Consider the following 21784-nt stretch of genomic DNA (forward strand, 5'->3'; position numbering starts at 1 on the left):
GCACTGGCTGTCCGATCGTATCGTGACTAGGACCGACGTGAGTTTAAAGCCAATCGAACGCCCCCAAGGCGCAAAACCCTTTGCGTCCAAAAAGCCTCGGTGGCACGTTCCAGCATCGCACCGCATCTTCGGTGTAACCGCCCCCAAGGCTCGGCCTCCATCACAACCTGGCCAGTATGAGGACGACGACGACGCCGATTCCAGGCCATTACGGCGTTACCTACGATATTTGCAGCATTGGACCCCACCAGCGGCACGGAGTACATGCCAGAATGTGTGCTGATGCGTGGGGAAATCGTGGGGGAGGCCCGTGCGCCCGAACTGCCGCATTCGGACAACCAGGGGCAGCTCATTGGATGACGGCCCCCAAGGAGGAATGCCCGGGTCTACAGGTCTATGGGGGCAGTGCTTCGAGGATGTGCGTCTGCCTTGAGGAGTACCGCCTTCTCGCTGAGGCTCTAGGCACGGTGGCTGTGGTTATCACGAGGCCATACTCGCCACAGCAGGCTCGCCTGCCTTACCTTGGGGGCCCTGGGGCTGCAGCAAGGCTGGATGCTCAGTGACTGTGTGGTTTCCTCAGGTGCAGCCCGACACCCAGAATAGAAACAGGCTTCCACCAAGACAACACCAGTCGTGCTCACGCAGTCATCAGCAAGTATAGGGATTTAGGCGGCACCCCACTGTGGTCCCTAGGTCCCTAGGTATGCTGACTGTCTGGCGGCAAAAGACGGCTCGCATGTACGGCCTGTTGATCGGCATTTACGCTTGCAAATGACCAACTTCTTCTGACCCCGACATCCTGAGTCCTCGAGACTTGTAGTGGCTGTTCCGCGTATAAACTTGCTGAAATGGTGAAGTGTGGATGTGAGACAGCCACCTGGACACTTCGTCCCAACAAGGGCTCAATCTATCTGCATTTCATACACGAGTCTAAAGAACATTGTCCTTTCGAGAAGTCCACTGTAATGGGTCAAAATGCTTGTGTCCACGGCTAACTTCTTGCTTCTCACATATGTGGCTAGCACCTAGGAAATCGAGACCTCGAGAAATCGGGGGCACATAGTCTGGTAGGCAGCCGTGAATGATCGAGCCTCGGGTCCTCTGGAATTCGACTCAACGAGTCTAGGGTGTGTGAGGTGGAGGGGCGCGTTAGTTCTAAAGGTCATCACACCCTTAAGTATATGGGACAACGCATGGCCCTGTGTGGCGTTGAAAGACCACGTCCGCATTCGAGCTCTGTGGAGGCGTTATTTCGATGGAACATTACTTTCCTCCCATGTGACGAGCCGCTTGCATCTGGAATTCAAATATGGAACGCAAAATGGAGAAGACGTGCCAGAGTTGCTGATGCCTCCGTGGAATCAAGGTGCTGTCAACTCGAAGTGGCCTACCTCGGACACTGCCATGGGCATATAGGATGTGCATGAGATCCAGTAGTTAAATCATCGCATTATGTGAATGCCAGTGTGATGAGGAAAGAAGGAAAAAGGCTCTGCTCGGGTGTCCACTACGCGACGACGGTATCCGTCCCCGAACCTCGTAGCACAACTTGTGTAGGTTAAGGGCCTGGTGGAAATGCCCTACCGACAAAGGCCAGCCTTCTATTGTATGGCTTTAAGGGATATGCCCACGAGGGTCCAAAGTTTCAGGTTTGATCGACCTCTGGTCTCCTCTGTACCGTTTCTCGCAACAGAATGCGCAAGTGCCGGTGTTGCTGTATCGAATACAGATACCCCGAAGGAACATCCTGAGGCGATGGTCGAGATGATGGTCGTGACGCTCTCGAGCTCCGAGAACAAATGCGAGGGAACCCCACCCGGCCTTTGGGATGGTAGGATGTTGTGAAATGAGCGACGATATCAGCATTGTCACCGCGGATGACCAAGATGACTGACCATTGAAGTTGTGGAACGCCCATGACTTCGAACCATGATCGTGCTGGCTAGCGGCTAAGCGTTCGTAAGATGGTGGGTCCCAGTGGCTTCACGGTCGTTAGGTTCATGAGACGAGTTACCAGGGACCGCAGGATCGCCGGTTGGGCACGCAATTGTAAGCCGACGACAAAAAACAAACAAGTTCGTCTCCGAGCTTCGGCGGCTTGTTGAGACGGTGCTTGGGTATCTCTCGTGCGGGCTGCACAGGGCTGACTTTTAGTGCATGTAGGCTGACCCGAGAGCGGGCAATCATCCCACATTCACGCGGGCGACTCTTGTCAGACTGCAGAAGTCCTTGGTACACTAGTACAGGTCTCGGCTTTCAATGCAGCGGGTCGGGCCAGTCAGTCAGTCAAGGGCAGGACGGCAGGACGGCAGGACGGCAGGATGGTATCTAGAATGGCAGGCAGTCTGGCAGTCTGGCAATCTGGGTGAATCTCGGTGCGAATGGTAGCGTTGCAACCGCCCTCGCGGGATGCTGTCATTAGGATAATCCCTGCCTGCTGGGATCTAACCCAGAGACCCACAAGCTCCGCCCGTCCGATCCAATTGCATGCCGCTGTGGTGTTGCACGCAGTGGGGTTTCTCGCCGACGGCACGAGGTAGTCCATTTCTGGGCGTCGCTTGACTGACTGGCCATACAGCCTGCCAGCCTGCCAGGCCCGTGAGCAGAGGCAGGCCGTCAACCTCCATTTCTCCGTGTCATGTACTCTGCGCGTTCCCCGAATTGATGCGTGGGTGGTTTGCCCTCTCTCCACCATCTACTCGTGTCGTCGAGCTGGGAGAAAACCCCCTTTTGTCTCACGCCCTGACATTGTTATTGAGCACAGGTTTTACCTGCAGCTGAGTCAAGCCCACGCTTTGCATGTGATCGGGACCAGCCTGTCTCACAATTGCCCTCCTTGCCCCCCCCCCCCACCTCACATACTCCATACAATACACCCTCGACGTACATATATAGGCAGCACCAAGGCCACGCCGGCACACAGTCGACGTGCTGCTCAATCACACACCCTTTCATCTTCGAAGATGACTTCTACGACCACGAACCCCGACCTCAGGGGCATCCTCACGCCGCTCCTCCCCTCGTTGCCCGCCGCAGCACTCTCGACACAGCCCGCGCCCGCGATACTACCCCTGCTCTCCCCCATCCTCAGACAGCGCGTGCAGCTCTTGTCCTCGGCCAGCACAGAGCCATGGCTGCGTTTGTTATCCTACGACAAGGCCAAGGACGCGCGGTTGGCCGAGGTGGCTCGGAGCGACCGACTGGAGCCGCATCCCGTTTCGGGCGAGGTCGAGGTCGACTGGGACTACGATGTCCAGACACAGTACAGGCGGCTCGATGACGAGACCCTGCAAGCACTCGTTGTGCTCCCCGAGTTCGAACTATTCTTTAGGCTCGTATACTGCGTCAACGACGAGGCGGGAGGCGGCGACGGCTGGCGGGTGGGCGAGATCAGCGTCCCCGACAAATCGAATCCGTTCGCGGCCTTCGCCGGGCATCCGAGCATCGCAGCCGCGGAAAGTGCGTTCCGGCAGGAGGACGGCCATACCAACAAGCCGAAACCACAACCCGCCAGCTCTGCCGCGGCGTATCAGCCCGTGTATGACAAGCAAGAGGAGGAGGATGACGACGACGACGATTATTGGGCTCGTTATGACGCAACACCAGCACGCACCCCGCAGGTCAACCGCTCGCCTGCGCCGCCGTCAGCGCAGCAGACAACACAGCCAGCTACTCACCAGGCCGTCGCGGAGGAAGACGACGCGTACTTCTCCCAATACGACAACGTGCAGCCCGCGATGGACAACCATGACCCAGACGAGGCTCAGGCGGCACAAGAATTCACGGGCTCGGCGCCTCCTCCCCTGGGCCTGCAGCGTCCTGTTGGCTCAGCCATGAGGGCAGGCGAGGACGGCGAGGAGGCCAACGAGGCCAACGAGACCAACGGCGCATGGACGCTTGCCCCGTCGCCGGGCGGCAGGTCGCAGGAAGAGGAGGAAAGGACGGCATCGCTCGCACATCCCAGGCCCGAGTCCAGCGCCAGCTCCAACGGCTCGAACACGGTGCTGAAGTTGGAGGAGCAGGCGGGGCGGCAGGAGTCGAGCGAGTTCGGAGTCAAGCAGCACGTGTCGAGGAGCATCAGGAGCCTGTTCCTGCTATCGCGCGCGGCGGGCATCGACAGGGACGAGTTCGAGAGGATGGTCAAGACGGAGCTGGACGTGCTGGGGATGGTGGAGCAGGATATATGAGCATGAGCGGGAACTCTGGCTGGCTGGGGCACGGGGCTTGGATGTCAACTGTGCGCAACTGTTTCCGTCCTAGAGATGGCATTGGGATCGCCTGGGCCTTTTCACTTTTCAGTCCGCGTCGGCGTGGGGAGATCCGTTGGTGGTCTGCCCACCCGAGCGCTGCGTTTCGGAGTCCGGTCGGCGCATCTTGTTCATTGGCCTGCATCTGCTTGTTTATCTCAGCGGTTCTGATGCATTACTTCATAGTCTGTGGTTCACGAATGAAAAAGTGAAGAACAATACGCCCTGTATCGCTCTTCTTTGAGACAGGTGGTTGCAAGACAAGAGTGAGCATCATGTGAGCGTGGGGGACGGCCCTGATCGTCCTTTATACCGAGCTGTACTCTGTAATCTGTTGGCGGCCCAACAAAACACCTGTGTACTTCCGGAGTACAGCGGCCGGGGCCCCTGCTGAGCATCCGACGCCAGCGCCTAGCACTCCTACCTAGGTACCTAGGCCAGGCGGCCCCCAGGCGCACAGAGTCCCCAGGCTGCCAGGAACCCGGACAGCCCAGACAGGACCAGGGTGCCTAGGACGGGAACCAAAGTCATCACACCACATTCACGCTGTGGGCAAGTACGGAGTACATGGAGCCCTTCGATGCCTGGTTGCGGTTAGTATGATAGACCTCCTACAGAACAGAGCACCCATACTTAAGTAGCCAATGGACCAGATTGGTATTCTCAGCTGTGATGCAGATTGTAAAAACGACCGTGTTCCAATGTGGGCGCAGATTTACCTGAGCCGGGGGGGGGGGGGACGAAAACATCGGCACGCCTAGCATTTGAAGTAGCTGCCCTGACCCCATACTCGGAGGCCCCTCATCGGTGCGGGAAGGGACCTGTTAGGATATGGCTTCCTGGACAGACAGACCTTGGCCGGGTCAACTGCTATGTACATCTCTTTACGCCCTGTGTCCCTCAAACCATTCTTCCCTGCTCTCGCATGTTCGGCCTGCTGTTCATGGTATTCGGATGATTGTTGCTACGATTGCGAGTGCCGAAAATTTTGGAGCTGCCTCTCAAGCACCACCAGTTGACATCTCCTGGCCACCGTCATCCAAAGATGGCTCCAAAGGCTGTAGACATACCCGCCTTCGCGGCAACCCAGATCGCCCTCCTCGAAGCCGAGCAAAAGTCCGAGATTGCAGAGACTAGCCATCTCATCTCGGCTCACTCCCCGTCGGCCCTGCAGCGCGCAGGTGTCGCCATCACCAACCTGACCGTGTCGTCGCAGCGCACGGGACTGGGCGGCAAGACGGTCATTGAGCTGGCCGCGGACTCGGCAGTGTCCGCCTCGGACGGCGAGCTGCCCGAACATGGCATCCGCACCGGCGACATCGTCCTGGTCAGCGAGCAGCCCGCCGGCAGCGCCAAGAAGCGGGAGGTGAAGGACCTCGAGCGCAAGGGTGTCAAGGGCGTTGTCACGAGGGTGAGGAGGGCCGACCTCGGCGTGGCGCTGGACGAAGACAAGGAGGACGTCGGCGCGGCGCTTGGGGGCAGGGTGTGGATCGTGAAGCTGGCCGACGAGGTCACGTTCAAGAGGTACCTGGTTCCTTCACGGGCTGTCCGAGCTGTCCGAGCTGTGCGGTGGTGGCCTCGTTGCTAACCAATGCAGGATGAACCAAACCATGGAGAGGCTTCAGGCCATGAGCGACTCTAAGCACTCCATGTTCATGCGAGTCCTGTTTGGCCAGTCCAGCCCTACGCCCGTTCCCCAACATCTCGAGTCTGACCCAGATGTTGGCAAGTTGGAATGGGTTGACCCGAGTCTCAACGACTCGCAAAAGGACGCCATACGTTTCGCCCTCGCCTCGAGGGAGATTGCCTTGATCCACGGCCCGCCTGGGACCGGCAAGACGCATACGTTGATCGAACTGATCTTGCAAATGATCAAGAGGGGCTTGCGGGTTCTGGTCTGTGGGCCGTCCAACATCTCAGTTGACAACATCGTCGAGAGACTGTCGCCACACAAGATCCCGATCGTCCGTCTGGGCCACCCCGCTCGCCTGCTACCGTCCGTCTTGAATCACTCATTGGACGTTCTCACGCGGACTTCCGAAGCTGGCCAGATAGTCAAGGACGTTCGCGATGAAATGGACGCGAAGCAGGCATCGATCAAGAAGACGAGGAATGGAAGAGAACGCAGGGCGATATACATGGACCTCAAGGAGCTGAGGAAAGAATACCGCGTGCGGGAAAAAGGCTGCATCAGCAACCTGGTCAAGGGGAGCAAAGTGGTCTTGGCTACTTTGCATGGTGCCGGAGGCTTTCAGCTCCGGAATGAGGAGTTCGATGTCGTGATCATCGATGAAGCATCTCAGGCTCTTGAGGCCCAGTGCTGGGTGCCACTGCTATCAGCCAAGAAGGCTGTCTGCGCTGGAGATCATCTCCAGCTGCCACCGACCATCAAGTCGCTCAACACCAAACCCAAGACGACAGCAAAGGAAGGCGGCAATGTGCCAAAGGGGGCAACGCTAGAGACCACCCTCTTCGACCGCCTCCTGGAACTTCACGGACCATCAATCAAGAGAATGCTCACCACTCAGTATCGCATGCACGAAAAGATCATGCGCTTTCCTTCGGATCAGCTGTATGAGTCCAGGCTTATCGCTGCCGACGCGGTCAAGGACCGCCTCCTTAAGGACCTGCCTTATGATGTAGAGGCATGCGATGACACCACGGAGCCGTTGATTTTCATCGACACTCAAGGTGGGGATTTCCCCGAGAAGGAAGACGAGGAAGATACCCCAAAGAACGCAAAGGCATCCCTCAGAGGCGATAGCAAGAGCAACGAGATGGAGGCTTTGCTCGTCAAGCAGCATGTCCGCGCTCTCGTGGGCGCTGGCGTCAAGGCTGCTGACATTGCTGTTGTGACGCCTTATAACGCCCAGGTATGTATAAGACCCACATTGCACTGTGCCATACAATGCGGGTCCCGGCCTTGTTGATGCTATCCATCCCATCTCGACAGCAATATCGCATTGTGTTATAGTTCATGCGGGACGATCACTAACAGGGTACACACCTACCAGCTTGCACAGCTTGCCCCTCTGAAAGAAGAATTCCCTGGCATCGAGCTTGGAAGTGTCGATGGCTTCCAAGGCCGTGAGAAAGAAGCAATCATTGTCAGCCTCGTCAGAAGCAACTCCGATGGCGAGGTCGGCTTCCTGGGGGAGAAGCGCCGGCTCAACGGTACGTTTCACAACCCCCAAGACCTCGGTATCGGCTAGCGAGACCTGCAGTGAAAACGGTCTAACTCATCGTAGTTGCAATGACGCGGCCCAAACGCTCACTTACTATAATTGGTGACTCGGAAACGGTTCAGAAGTAAGTCGAGACGGTCTTGAATGTCGACCTTTGTCCGGAAGCAACTGCGATGCAGATGTCAAACAGCACTGCACGGACCAAAATGACACACATGAGACAGCACCAAACCTCCCAGACGACATCGAGCTGACCTTGGCCCCCCTCTTGGCAAACAGAGGCAGCAGGTTCCTGAAGGAGTGGATGTCTTTCCTCGAGGATAACGCAGACCTGCGCTACCCTGATCTCGCGTCCTTGACAACCGACGCTTGAAGCGAACCGAAGAGGGCCTTCTGTAGCGCCATCCACTCTCCCAACCTCAATTAGAAGCCCCACCAAAAGCTGACGCTCAGACGCTCACAACATTGGACGGAGTTCAGGAAAACCAGCTCGTAGAACTCGAGCAGGCGTCGTGCAACAGGTGTCACCGGACCGACTTTGAGGCGAGATGAGGACCCTCGAAGATCTAGTCAGGTCCAAACGTCTGTGGTATCTCGGCTCTGCCAGAACTGCGAGATTGCGTCGACTTGCTCGGTTATTCCACCCTTATCTCCTTGTCCGAGGGGAGAATCTGCCGGAGAGCTTTCGTGGAGCCGTTGCCAAACATCTCGGGTCCCTTCTAGATATTCTGCTGCAAACAGCCGGAGATGTTCGGGTGGGTGAGAGCCGACTTTCGTCCAAGCCGAGCACGTCAACAACGAGGGTGTCCCCAATGGCAAGCCACGTGCAGAACGACGTTGTAAGAAAATCGGATGAGATCATCGAGCTCACCCCTGCAGTTTCAGACTCGTACCGAGGGATGGGGGTCAGAGCGCCAGCAGGGATGAGCTGTGCAAGCTGGGGCTCCCCAGTGTGCCCTGGGCCTGGCGTACCCTTTTCAGAATGCGCGGATACGACGACGCTATGCGGGACATGATGATAGCGACATTGAATATGATCTTGGGGAAATTAACACGTCAATTAGTGTCGAAGATGCTCACTCCAATGGGTTTCCAAATGTTCGCGACCATTCATATCATTGGGATTGTCTTGTAGCTTCAGCGTGGGTCCCGCCCGACGCGAGGGCTGCCGCCAGATACTCATCTCGTCTCCTCTGCGGGCCACGGCCCAGCTTCCTCGCAGGATTAGGGGAGCATGCCACCCATCTGGCCGGGAGGTGAGGGCGAGCATATGCAGGCGACAGATGCAGGCGATTCTGATGATAAAAACTGGAGGCGGGGGCATCATCCGCAACCGATTCATTATCAACAAAGTTGTTGCTTCGTATTCCTCCTCTTTCCGCACTGCAGCTGCAGTTTCATCTAATGGGGAACCTGGCATCTGGCTGGCTAGCGCGTCTGTCGTGACCAAGATCACCCCAGCGTGTGATCCCCCAAGGGCCCCGAATGCGTCCTGGGCGTGCAGACATGGAGACCCTAGCAACCCGCCTGCTTTACAAAGTCGCTCCCTGTGGTGTCAATGCTCGGGACGCCTAAGTTTAAAATCTGAAGATCAGACGATAGCCGGAAGTTTTTTCCTGGCCGCGATCAGCGTGTCGTCTCGCTCAACACGACACCGGCAGAATGTCCTTTGTATGACAATAGTGGATGCAGACTTGGCCCTTTGCAGTCTCCGTCCTCTCTCTGCCTTTGGAACCGAAGTCGAGCTGAAATCTCAGATCTCTAACGTTCCGGTAGCTCCAAAGCTAAAATGCCTGCGGCATAAAGGCTCTGGTGCCGCATGAAGAGTCGAAGATCCTCGAATCAAAGCGGGCTGATGTGCGGATGCGCGATGCGCCCTTTCCTTGGGTAACATGGCTCCAGGCAAACCGCTTGTCGGACCAAAAAAGAGACGAAAAAAAAAAGACGAGGCAAGACGCCAGCCGGGGCACGCAATAAATGTGCTAACACACACGCATGCACGCAACGTTTTTTTTTTCCTTTGGCTCGATGTATATTTTACCTGCCGCGGATCCCGCTTGCGCATCGCTGGCGGGCGCCCTGCACAACCGGAAGCCTGCCATTATGGACTGGTCAAACAGTGCAGCCGGGGAGGACCTTCGAGACTGGCTTCGGCCTGAATTCTGGTGTTGGGCGCCGGAGCCGCTTTCAGGCTATAAGATGCGTGATATTATAGTCTACGCAGTTAAGTGTGCCTCCACCCGCGGCTAGACTACCCGAGGAGAGCTTCTAGATCCAATGTCTCGGTCACAAGCTCTTGCCGGTGGAGGCGTGTTGACAACCTTGGAAGACAAGGGAGAGCCTCTTGTGGCTGCTCCCCCAAATCATGGGGGGGCGCGAGCCAGAAGAAGACGGCGGGCCGGGAGTCACAGCAACACCTGGGCACTTGTGTTATTGGATGCCTACCCCGTTCTGTGACTGCCACAGCTCGCATGCAGTGCGTCTAAATATGGCCAACTAAATGTCACGCAACGCGCGCCGGAGGCAGTCCCACGGACAGCCACAGCGGACGCTCATTCGTGCTCTGTCCGCGACAAAGCGACGTGCAGCGACATGCGGCCCCAGGATCTCCATCGATAGTCACAGCCAACTGACCTGAGTCGGGGGCGGGGTCCTGAATCAGCTAGCATCAGCGGCATGGGTAGCTGAATAGGCAACCGACACGACGCCCATGGCTGTGGCTGCGCGGGGTTTACACAGCTGCCCAGTGCCCAGTGCCCAGTGCCCACAGAGTTCCCAGTTCCCCCATGCAGAAGGATGAGCATGTTTGCTTGAGCCTCACGCCACAAGGTGCAACGGCAGCCTGCACGTCGAAAGGGGCTGTTGGAGTTGGCCGTTGGGAGAGGGCCCGGACCAGACCAGCTACGAGGACACTCGCTTGGCCGACGCGGACGCACACTGTCCGTGCTCACTGCTCACGCAGAAGCGATGTGGGAGGACGACAGGCCCGGCTGTGACCCAGGGGCCTTTTTTGTGTTGTGCACAACCCCTCCGTATCGCGGCGCCGGCGAGTCGCGGGACCTCAATGGTAGTGATGATCATTGATCACCACATCAGGGGTGAGGTGAAGGGGGCTGCCGGATAGCACCTGGACGACGGCCAAGAGTGGCCAGCCAGCCCCCGGGGCCGTAGACCCCAACCGGTCTCTTCCTCTGCCTGGTTTGATCTTATTATACCATCGGAACTAACCAGATCGCCAAAGATGTGACGGTCCGCACCTGTCTGCCTTGCCTGTGTTCGGGTTTCCACCGACCCTCGTCGGTGAGATGACCCGAAGGCACCAGCAAATTAGGACCACGGCCGTGGTGGCAGCTGCTCGGAGCTTATCTCGAGATTCTTTGGTCCGTCACAAGATGCAAGATACTGGCAGGAGGCGTCGTGGGCCAATTGTCGCAGGTGACCAGAAGAGTATCAAACGCCGGACGTGCAGCTGCTTGGGCCCTCTTTTCCCAACGCCCCCTTCTCCACCACCACGATCCCAAAGCAGCATGCCAGCCATGCCAGGCCCCTCGGGCATGGGCTCCCTGTCTCTATCCCTGTCGCCCATGCTGCATGGCTTCTGGGTAGACCCCAGCAATGCGTGCCTCTTCCACTTTCACGGGGGCCGCCCGCTCGACGCTCCAGATGTCTCCAATTCGTATGTGCTGCTCGTTTCACTGACCGCATCCTTCCACCTTCCAAGGGGCAGGTTCATTACACAGTACATATCATCTTGATGCGCCGCCCCTCGCGGGCCGCTCACTGATCTTTTGATGCTCCTCCCTCTGTCGTAGGGACCAACGCCTGACCAACGCAGGCCGATTCAGCACGATACATGATGCAGATGCTGGGGTCTGCCCATGCTGTCCTTCGTTTGGCCATACTTTAGCCCACAATCTCCAAGGTTTCTCCATCCTCACACAATCTGCCAACGACGCCACTGACTCGATTGCTTCTGCTTGGGCCGGCGCCGGTTGGCCCTCACACCACCAACCGCGGGCTCGCCTCCTGCCCGCACGCACGGCATTGATTCTGGGACCCTCCAGGGTCCTACAGGCCGGCACGCATTGCTGACCATGTGGATCGATGCAAGCGCGAGGCAGAGTAGGAATAGTCGCGAGCCCACGACCCGCGAATCATCCTCACCGCATGAAGCAGCCGACATAGGGTCGGCCATTCTTTAATCGTAATGCCTCATGGCTCTTCCGGACCGCCGTCAACTCCAGTTTCCAACAACATCAATATTGCCAACGCCTCGCCGCCGCCAACCTCCTCCCCGGCGGCCCAGAGGTTCAACCCACCGCCCACAGACAGCAACGCCACGATGAAGAAGACCAAGGTCTTCGGACCGGCCTCCCCTACCACTGCGAGGCCGCGGACAGGCCACCAGAGCATCCGGGGCCTAAGAATATCGGGTCCCATCCCCATGCCGAGCACAAACCCCATAGAGGACGACGAGTTTCCAATACGGAACCCTGGGACCGGCATTGCAAGTGCAACACCGCTGGACAGTGAGCCCGTCCCGCAGCACGCACCGCAGCACGCACCGCAACACGCACCGCAACAGACAATCCCGACCCTTGCCTCGCCTGTGACACAAACCTTCTCTCCCGTCGCACAGTCTGCCGCAACACCGGTTCGTGCCGACACGGTCGACGTTCCACAAACCGTCCCGGAGCACCCTGGTTCGCCGTCGCCGCACCCGTACACTCACCCGCGCGCATCATCCGGGCCGAGCCCCGACGGCGGCGCCTCTTCCGCCGCATCCGCCGCGAGGAGCTCTCCGGCTCGATACCAGCGGACGAACCCCCCCTCCGCCAACACGCGGTTCTCGACCCTGAGCATCAATTCCGGCAAGACGGGCGACACATCTGCTCACGATGTCTCCAACAGCCCACCCCAGCGCAAGAAGTCAACCCTGCGCTCCGCTCTCAGCAAGTTCTTGCGCCGCAAGAAGAAGGAGGGCAGTCTGAGCTCTGTCAGCGAAACCGACCGCCAGTCTGCACTGGGCGGTGGCCCGCCGCAACATCGCAGTGTAAGTAACACCGCAGTCGCTTGATGTTGTCACGGAGAGACCCCCTTGGCATGAGTCATGGCTAACAATTCCTCTTGCCAGGTTCCTCCGGCCGCGAGACTGGATGCTGCGCGGCAAAACGAACCGGCGAAGCGCGTGGCATCTATGCCCGTCAACGAGTTCGACCGGGCCCTGCGGTCACATTCGATAGGGCCAGATGACATAACGGCCATAGAGAGCGCGCGGAATTCCTTGTCATTCGATGCTCTGGGATCATCACCCAACCGAAGGCGCGCCACCACAGCCACCAACAGCAAACTCTATCTCATGATGGCCCCCAACCCACGGAGCCGAGGAGAAGAGTGGGCCGGCTTGTCTCCCCGGCCAGCAAGCACGCATGCCCGCGGAAGTCGCTTTACCGAGGACGACCCCGAGGAGATTGGCCGGGCGCTCACCAGCGACGCTGGCGGCGAGAATGGGCACAAGCGACGCTCGCGGTCTCTGTCGCAGCTGTATGAAGTGGCGCAGGAGCAGAAGGAGTCCCGGCGCCGCAGCCGCAGTGACGAGATCCGCTTTTGGAGGGAAAGCTATGACATCCCGGGGCCACTGTCGCCACTCTCGTCGAACCCCAACGAGAACGAGACAGATATCGGCAACGAAGACCAATTCGAACATGGCCGGGCATCAATGAGCATAGCGGAGTCGCAGGCAGCCGACAAGGCACCCAAAACACCACCGCAGCCTTTCAATTTTGGGACCTTGTCCTCCATGAACGAGATGGCCGGGATGAAAATCACGCAGGCTGCAACTCTGGACGAGAGATTTGGCTGCCTTGAATCCCGTGTATACAGGCTCGAGCGGGTGGTCAACCAGCTCTGCCACTCGGTGCCGGGGTTCAAGGGCCCTTTCATGGAGGTCAGCACCGGGGCCGGGAGCCGCAGCGGTCTCCAGCGCTCGGGCTCAGGGGCCGCGTCTGCGTCCGGGGTCCACGGGGTCCACCGTGTCCCCTCGAACCAGCCGACGTACGCATACAGCAACGTCGTACCGCCCATGATTCCTTCCATCTACCAGACCAACAGCCGCGACGCAGGGCTGGCACCGTCCTCCCGCCGGTCGGCCGACACCGCCGACGACAACACCTCCTCTCGCATGTCGTTCGGTGAGGGACGCACTTACATCGACTCCTTGCACCCTCCTTCGTCATCTGCAACGCAGGATCAGTCTACCACCGGCGCCTCGGCGCCACAAGGGGCCGCGCTCCTCAGGCCAAAATCCGAATCCACCGTGCGCCCTGCAACGAGCATGCCCTCGCTGGGACCCCGGGCATCTCAGTCAAGCATCGAGGATTACCCACAGAATAGCGCAGCTCTCGTCGCGCAGCTCGAGAGCGAGCGCGCAGCCCGTCAAGTCCTCGAGGACCAGGTGCGCAAGCTTTCGGAGCGCATGAACAACCTGTCATCCACGATGTTTGCCATGGTGCGAGACCCGGCAAAGTCCAAGTCGAACGAGCGCCTGCGGCCGCAGACGGCGACTTCAGCCACCATGCCTTCCAACAACACCCACCTAGCGCCCATCTCGGTCAACACGAACAGGGTTGTACCCAACGTGGACCCGTCAAGCAAGGCGCAGAGCATCTTCGGAAAGGACAGCCACTTCAGCAGCGTCACCAACTCGCCTGCGGTCGAGACCGCCGACGACGAGTTCTCCGAGGCGTTCCAGACGCCGAGGGAGGAGCCAGGCGCGACCCCGAACCCACAGCAGTACGAGCCGTTCGGCGGCGTGGACGAGTTTGGCGGCGTCGTGGCGGGTGACGAGGACGAGGCTGACCTGACGAGGAAAAAGGCTGCCAGGACCCTGAGCTTGAGCCAGCTGACCATGGGCAAGGGGCTGCCGACGAGGATCTGAGCGGGTGTGGCCTTCCGCAGCCAGCCCTCTGCCTCCACCGACGAGAGTCAACCCGCCATTATCACGCTAAGCATGTCTTTGTATTCCAACCGTTCCCGTTCCGGATCACCATCACTACAACCTACACGACCAAAGCACGAAACGACCACCCAGTGTACACCTCATGCTACCACATCAAACCGCACAAAGAGAGAAGAATATCCCGGTGCTCTTTACAGACGAAAGATACCCAGCCCTGCCGTTTTCATCTGCTGTATTTTTAGACAAGTCCATTTTTCAACCAATTTTTGCAGGGCGTCTAGCGCAACGAGGACGTGGCGAGCGATCGAGCGTGCTGCGCTTCTTTGGTGGAGGCACGCGTGCTATCTTGTTATTTTAATCCTTCTCAACCGGCGTGTCTGTTGGCAGAGGGGCGGGCCTAGGCGTGTTCCACGGGGAAGGGATTGGGCGGTGGCAGATCTGATTCCGTATTTATTTACCATTCAGCGAGAGAGGCACCTCTGCATTCTCACCTAGACCGGGTCAAGGGTTTGTCATATCTAGTGCTCCTGTCTTCCATATTCAGGATGTGTCTTAATTTTCCTCCTACGTTTCACTTTGTTGATTTAGCTTACCATCATTTTCTTGTGTCTCAACTTCAATTTCTACCTCCGATTTCGACCTACCTGGTCCGTGGCTGCTGATGGTCGGGAGGGTGTGGATGCATGTATGTAGCTTGACCTGGCCTGCCATTCTTCACGAGGCCGCCTACTCTCCCGCCTTTCTGCTTCGATCATTCTGAGAATAGGGCGCAGCGCGGCATTTGTCTATTCACACGCGAGTCACACATTGTCCTTGAGGCGTACTTGTCCGCCTGCACACAAGAGATACCAATACGACGCAATTGATTGAATCGTGCGCGGTGCGGTGCGACTAGCATATGTCAGTCAGGAAAGACTCGCAAGAGAGTATGTTCTTCGCGACGTGGTACCTTGAGCGCAAGACAACGGCATCAGAGTCCGCGAGCCATGGAACCTTTGGACTGCTGCTCGCAAGCCCTTTCTACCTCCGACGCCCATGACGCCTGTTACGCCCCATTGTGATGTCCTCACATACATCCTGCCATGCCAGATACCGTTCCTTACGAATAGACGAGCACCACAGCAAATACAAAAATAAGCCGAGGGTTCCTCATGCGGAGCTCGCACACACCCAGCAGGACTTCTCAGCAGGCTTATCCAATGCGTGGGTGTAAGACTAAGACTTGATATTAATGAGGGTTAGTGTGATAATTGTCAACGGCATCAGGCAGACACCCCCAACCCCTTGTTATGATTGATTGATTGACTTCTTGCGACAAGTTTCCGTGGCGGACTGAACACCACATTTTCTTGTATCTGAGCCCTTGTGAAATAAGAGAATACGCTGGAGTAACTGAATGCCACTGACTGCGCGGTATCTGCAGGGACTTCAGGAGCTTTGGATCAGTTGGCACCTATATCCTGATGAGCGACTCCCGTGGCATACTACTATGTAGCACTCGAGATGGCACCGCTAAATCAGGTCAGTCTAAGCTCTGCACGCCAGAAGCACGAACGAGACGCTCGATATTATCTCCGTCTCCACATGTGCTTTCCACTATCTTGACAATCACAGCCAGCGCCGCGATCCTTGCTCCAAGGATGCGGGAAATGCACAGTGGTCTGTACTTGATGGGCCTGTATAAGGAAATGTCACACAAGCTGGTGTTGGCAATTCCTCACGTGTCATTTCAAATTCTTGGTCGAATTTGGACTTTAGAGAGCCCAAGATGTTCATGTCAGTAAAATAAGTAATAAGTCATGTGTATGGGGACAGACGCTGTCGGTCAGGGGCAGCCGAGGCTGATGTCATTTCCTGGTGCGATAAGCTTATCTCAAGTGAGACAAGGCTCTCGGAAAGAAATGTTGAGGTCCAGCCAGGTCCACCCGCTCGCCGTCTCTGGCGAGGCAATAGACGATGAAGCTCGGTGCTCTCGTGTCGATTCCGCTTGCTATGCCTTGAACAATCAGACATTCAGAGGACAGGTGGGCGAGGGATCCTCAGCAGCAACAGCATCATCTGCACACTCTCATTACGCCGCTTGCTGAACGCGCTCGTCTTGTCCGTCGTCCACCCAGCACGCAGCTGCTTCACCCGGGCGTCGCAGACCGCGAGCATCCATCTATGCATGTCTCCCAAAGTAGAGCAGCTCAAGGATGAGGTTTGTCTCCTCCTGCCACGACGTGCCTCAGCCAGGCGCTCCTGCTGACGCCAACCCCAGGGCACCCGTCTCCAGGTCGTCACGGCCGGCGCCGTGGCCGGCCTGATATCGCGCTTCGTCATCGCCCCCCTCGACGTCGTCAAGATCCGCCTGCAGCTCCAATCGCATTCCCTGTCCGACCCCCTCTCCTACCAGCACCTCGGCGGGCGCGGGCCGGTCTACAAGGGCACCATCTCGACCTTCAGGACCATCCTCGCGAATGAGGGCCTCACGGGCCTGTGGAAGGGCAACGTCCCCGCCGAGCTCATGTACGTCAGCTACTCGGCCATACAGTTCACAACATACCGGTCCACGGCACAGCTGCTGCGCCGGGTGGCCGGTGAGGGCCAGCACGCCATCCCCGGCGCGGCCGAGAGCTTCGTGGCTGGCGCGGCGGCCGGCGCGGCGGCCACCGCAGCCACGTACCCACTGGACCTCCTGCGGACCCGGTTCGCGGCCCAGGGCAACGACGACCGCGTGTACACGTCGCTGCGGCGCGCGGTGGCGCAGATTGGCCGGGACGAAGGCACGCGGGGCTTCTTCCGCGGGCTGGCGCCGGCGCTGGGCCAGATCGTGCCGTACATGGGCATGTTCTTCGCGGCGTACGAGGCGCTGCGCCCGCCGCTCGCGGGGCTCGACCTGCCCTTTGGCGGGGGCGACGCCGTGGCCGGCACGCTCGCCAGCGTCGCCTCCAAGACGGGCGTGTTCCCGCTCGACACGGTCAGGAAGAGGATCCAGGTCCAGGGCCCCACGCGCGCGAGGTACGTGCACAAGAACATCCCCGACTACATCGGGCTCGGCACCCTCGGGACGATGAGGTCTATCCTGCGGACAGAGGGGATCAGGAGCCTGTACAGGGGCCTGACTGTCAGCCTGCTCAAGGCTGCACCGTCGAGCGCGGTCACGGTGTGGACTTATGAGAGGGTGCTCGGCACGCTCATAAGCCTGGATGGCACGAGCAAGGAGAGGAGGTTGTGAAAGAGGGACTCGCATGGCTGGCGTATGGGGTCAAGAGACAACAGTTGGGGGACAAAATGCCAAGGCATGCAGAACACTATACGATAGAAGACGCATGGGTGCAGGGAGTTGGTCCGCTTGGGCATGATGATTATGAATATCAATGACCAGCCAGCCGCCTTGTTCATGATTCCGGCCCTAGCGCCGTGACACCGGCCATGTGAATTCATCTATGTTCCATATGATACAAGCAGCCTTTATTTCCCCTTCCTAACCCACTCCTCGACCGTCTCCCTGGCGCCCTTGACCTTCTCCTCGAGCTTGTCACGGCCGAGCTGGCTGTGCACCCGGGCGAAGCTGACGCCCTGCCTCCAGCTGTCCCTGATCTGAAGGTGGCTCTGGGCCACGACGGGGTAGCGCTGCTCGTACTTCCAGGCCAGGTCGGCGGTGTTGCGCATGGTGTGGGGGATGGCGGTCCAGCCCATGGCCACGCCGAAGGCAGCGGGGACGGTGGCCCTCAGCAGGATGTTGCTCCGGCGCGTGACGATGCTGCCGGCCATGGCGGCCACGAGGACGTAGACCAGGCCGGGCATCAGCTTCTCGCCGGACTCGGGCGGGGGCGCCAGGGAGGCGATGGTGTCGGTGAAGGACTTCTCGAGGTGGAAGGCGCGGTCCATGGTGCGGTTCACGGCGTCCTCGGCGCTGCAGGCATGGCGGTAGACGAACAGGCGGACGTCACGGATCTGGGCGGCGAGGCGGTCGGTGGGCGTGGGGCCGTGGCGCTGGTGCTGGTGCTGCTGGGGGTGGAGGGCTGCGTCGGCCGGCGAGGGCGACGCCGGGTTCTCGGGGGCCAACGTGGAGGAGGAGGAAGACGGCGACGACGGGGTGTCTGGCCTCGTGGCGGGCTTGGCGGGCGGGAGGGTGGCTGTTGTGGGCACGGCGTCGTAGTCGTCGTATATGGGCTTCCTGGACTAGAGAGCAGGCTCGGTGTCAGTTCTGTTCTGGCTTGTTTGCTGGGCAGGGCAGGGCAGGGCTGGCAAGGGCACAGGGCACAGGGCGGGCTGGTCGCGTACGTGAGAGGTGTGTGATTCCGGAGCTTCGGCAAGGGCCAGCTTGGGGGAGAAGGCGACGGCTCCAACGAGCATGGAGGCTGCCAACGGCGCGGCGCGCTGCGAGAATAAGAGCGTGGTCAGCCGTGATCAGCCAAAGGTCTGGGTGTCAATGGCAATCGGGGCTGCGGGTGCGGCTACTCACCCGCTGCAGCAGGGCTCTTGCAGCCATGGTAAGCTCAATTGGGTCAGTTGAGGCTCTGGGAGGGGGGTTCGAGGGGCTCTCGTGTGCTGCGGCGGCGGCGTTGAGATGCCAGGTGAAGTTTGAGGGAGAAGTAGGCCCGGCTCGTCCTCGGACGGACATGGGTCTGGCCTGGCTCACAGTCCACGGCTCTTCCCGACGGCCTGTTTCCTCGAAAATTTTAGCGCCCTTCGTCATGGGCATTACATTACGACATGGTACAACTTAAACACTGCCCGACTTCATACCACGGGCAGAGTGCTGCAGCTGCGAGCAAGATGGCCCCTCGTGCAGGCTGGTGCGTCGCATAATTTCCATCTCCCACACCAAGCCATGAGGTGTGAAGGCCGCCCGCCCCCACCGCCATCATGATCAAGTTCGCCCAGCGCCCGCCCACAAAAGCCTCGGCGTCGTGGGTGTGCTCAGCTTGTCTCTGCCGCAAGACCCAGCAGACAGCCCGGCAGATCCCCCGCGCAGCAGCAGCCTCGCGATGGCAACACACTGCCGCCCACTCCGAGACCGTCCAGCCTCCTCCACACGCCTTTTCCATCCCGCCCTCCGCCACCAACTCCACCGACCGTGCCAAGCACGACGATGCAGACCTGCGCCGCATATTCGACTCCCCTTCCGCATGGCTGGCCTTCTCCGGCGCCTTCAAGGGCAAGCCCCGTGTCGGCCTCTTCCGCAATGCTTACCTGACCGAGCCTCGAGGCTTCCTCGCCTTCGCCCAGGTCTCCCTCGCACGCGCCCAGCGCATTGTCGACAAGGTCCTCTCCGCTACCTCCGTCCCCGAATACAAGGCTGTCGTGCGCGATCTCGACAGGCTGTCCGACCTGCTCTGCCGCGTCATTGACCTGTCCGACTTCGTGCGCGTCACACATCCCGACAGGCACATGCAGGCCGCCGCCTCCGAGGCATGGACCGTCGTGTATCAGTACATGAACCAGCTGAACACCACCACCGGCCTGAACGAGCAGCTGGGGAGGGCGTTGGACAACCCAGATGTCTCATCCGCCTGGTCGGAAGAGGAGAGGGCTGTGGCCGACATTCTCAAGTTGGACTTCACAAAGTCCGCCGTCAATCTGCCCAGGGAGGCGAGGGACAGGTTCGTCGACTTATCCTCCGAGATAGGGGATGTCGGCCAGACCTTCGTCGAGCAGATGGCCCCAGAGCAACCCGTCCTCACGTTCCCGAGCAGCAGGCTCCAGGGCATGGACCCGATGATAGCCCGCAGGATGACCCGGAGGGGGCACGTCTACCTACCTGCCCTGAGCGGCGAGGCCTCTCTGGCCCTGCGTACTGTGCATGACCAGGACACAAGGAAGGCCATATATTATGCTTCGCGCACCGCGTCGAAAAGAACCGTCCGCCAGCTCGAGCATCTGCTGAGGCTGCGGGCTGAGATTGCTAGCCTGTCAGGTTTCGAGAGCTACGGTCACATGGCGTTACGCGATAGGATGATGGCCAAGTCGCCCGAATCCGTGCAGCAATTTCTCAAAGCACTCAACAAGAACAACGCGCCCATAGTCAGGCGCGAGATGGAGGACCTCATGGCCCAGAAGCGGCACAAGGTCGGCTTGTCCTCGCCCGAGTTGCAGCCGTGGGACAAGGACTACTACATGGGCCAGATCAGGGATCTCGAGAGGTCGAGAGCAAGACGTGAGGACTTCTTGTCCGCGTACTTCTCGCTTGGGACCATCATGCAGGGCCTGTCAAGGCTCTTCACCCGTCTCTACGGGATCCGTTTCGTGGCCAGGGAGACCATGCCGGGCGAGACATGGCACCCCGAGGTACGGCGGCTCGACGTGATATCCGACACCGACGGTCACGTCGCAGTCCTGTATTGCGACCTGTTCTACAGGGCAGACAAGTCGCCAAATCCGGCTCACTTCACAGTGCGGTGCTCGCGCGAGATCGCAGGGTCTGAGCTTGAGGAAGCCGAGTCCGCCGCTGGACAAGCCGCGGCGGGTGTTCCGGACTTCGCGTCGCCCGAGGAGGCTGCCAACGACGGCATGGCCATGTCTCGAGGCCGCAATGGCGTGCTGAAACAGCTGCCCACCATCGCCCTCGTATGCGACTTCCCACAGAGCCAGGCGGGCGGGGACAAGCCCGCCTTCCTGACCTATGGACAGGTGGAGACGCTCTTCCATGAGATGGGCCACGCGATCCACAGCATACTTGCGCGCACCTCGCTGCAGAACGTCTCGGGGACGCGCTGTGCGACCGACCTGGCCGAGCTCCCCTCCACGCTCATGGAGCACTTCTGCGCAGACCCAGAAGTGCTGGGCCTCTTTGCCCGGCATTACGAGACGGACGAGCCGCTCAACTACCAGATGGTCGTCGACAGGATACGGCTGTCCCGGCGGTTCGAGGGCACAGACAATGAGAACCAGATCCTCCTGGCGATGCTAGACCAGGAGTACCATTCCCCTCGTGCGGCAGGCGAGTCCTTTGACTCGACCGAGGTCTACCGCGGGATTCAGCTCGAGTATGGCAACACGCCTGTCGACCCGCCCGGCTGCAGGTGGCAGGGCTTCTTTGGCCACCTGTTTGGGTACGGCAGCACGTACTACAGCTACTTGTTCGACCGCGTTCTTGCTGAACGGGTGTGGAAGGAGGTCTTCTCCTCCGGACGGGACGGCGCAGCCATCAGCAGGGAGAATGGCGAGCAACTGAAGGAAGGCCTGCTCAAATGGGGTGGCAGCCGGGACCCGTGGAGGTGCCTGGCGGACGCGCTGAGGGACGACCGCGTGGCTGACGGCGACGAGAAAGCCATGGCCCTGGTGGGAAGCTGGGGCACAGGAGCCACAGTAAAAGAGTGACGGAAGATCTGCATTAGTGACCGTAAGAAAGACATAGACGAGGAAACACCACTGCATATAAAAGATTATGATATCCTGTATGGTGG

General features: G+C 59.3%; 6 protein-coding genes across 6 annotated transcripts; 5 read left to right on the forward strand and 1 right to left on the reverse strand.

Annotated features, from left to right (window-relative positions):
* The first annotated feature begins 2346 nt into the window (after positions 1-2346).
* Positions 2347-4497, forward strand: KVR01_000892 (uncharacterized protein). The gene has a single exon (XM_044792901.1). The coding sequence runs from the start codon at positions 2964-2966 to the stop codon at positions 4185-4187; it is 1224 nt and encodes a 407-aa protein (XP_044650841.1). The 5' UTR covers positions 2347-2963; the 3' UTR covers positions 4188-4497.
* Positions 4498-4855: 358 nt separating this feature from the next.
* On the forward strand, positions 4856-8603 carry KVR01_000882 (uncharacterized protein). Its single transcript, XM_044791693.1, has 5 exons — positions 4856-5771; positions 5845-7120; positions 7262-7421; positions 7496-7556; positions 7712-8603. Exons 1-5 carry the CDS (start codon positions 5293-5295, stop codon positions 7803-7805), a joined length of 2070 nt encoding a protein of 689 aa, XP_044650831.1. The 5' UTR covers positions 4856-5292; the 3' UTR covers positions 7806-8603.
* A 2156-nt stretch (positions 8604-10759) lies between these two features.
* Positions 10760-11477, reverse strand: KVR01_000360 (uncharacterized protein; the record flags this gene model as incomplete). The annotated part of the gene is made up of 3 exons (XM_044785930.1): positions 10760-10807; positions 10840-10991; positions 11396-11477. The coding sequence occupies 3 exons, from the start codon at positions 11475-11477 to the stop codon at positions 10760-10762; spliced, it is 282 nt and encodes a 93-aa protein (XP_044650309.1).
* KVR01_000813 (uncharacterized protein) lies at positions 10980-15228 on the forward strand. The gene is made up of 2 exons (XM_044789960.1): positions 10980-12485; positions 12567-15228. The coding sequence occupies exons 1-2, from the start codon at positions 11640-11642 to the stop codon at positions 14367-14369; spliced, it is 2649 nt and encodes an 882-aa protein (XP_044650762.1). The 5' UTR covers positions 10980-11639; the 3' UTR covers positions 14370-15228.
* Positions 15229-16557: 1329 nt separating this feature from the next.
* Positions 16558-17607, forward strand: KVR01_000017 (thiamine transporter TPC1; the record flags this gene model as incomplete). The annotated part of the gene is made up of 2 exons (XM_044787953.1): positions 16558-16590; positions 16651-17607. The coding sequence occupies 2 exons, from the start codon at positions 16558-16560 to the stop codon at positions 17605-17607; spliced, it is 990 nt and encodes a 329-aa protein (XP_044649966.1).
* Positions 17608-19244: 1637 nt separating this feature from the next.
* On the forward strand, positions 19245-21698 carry KVR01_000434 (metalloendopeptidase; the record flags this gene model as incomplete). The annotated part of the gene is made up of 1 exon (XM_044789794.1): positions 19245-21698. One exon carries the CDS (start codon positions 19245-19247, stop codon positions 21696-21698), a length of 2454 nt encoding a protein of 817 aa, XP_044650383.1.
* Positions 21699-21784: the final 86 nt, after the last annotated feature.

The sequence above is a fragment of the Diaporthe batatas genome, assembly GCF_019321695.1.
Source record: "Diaporthe batatas strain CRI 302-4 chromosome Unknown Contig00001, whole genome shotgun sequence".
Lineage (NCBI taxonomy): Eukaryota > Fungi > Ascomycota > Sordariomycetes > Diaporthales > Diaporthaceae > Diaporthe > Diaporthe batatas.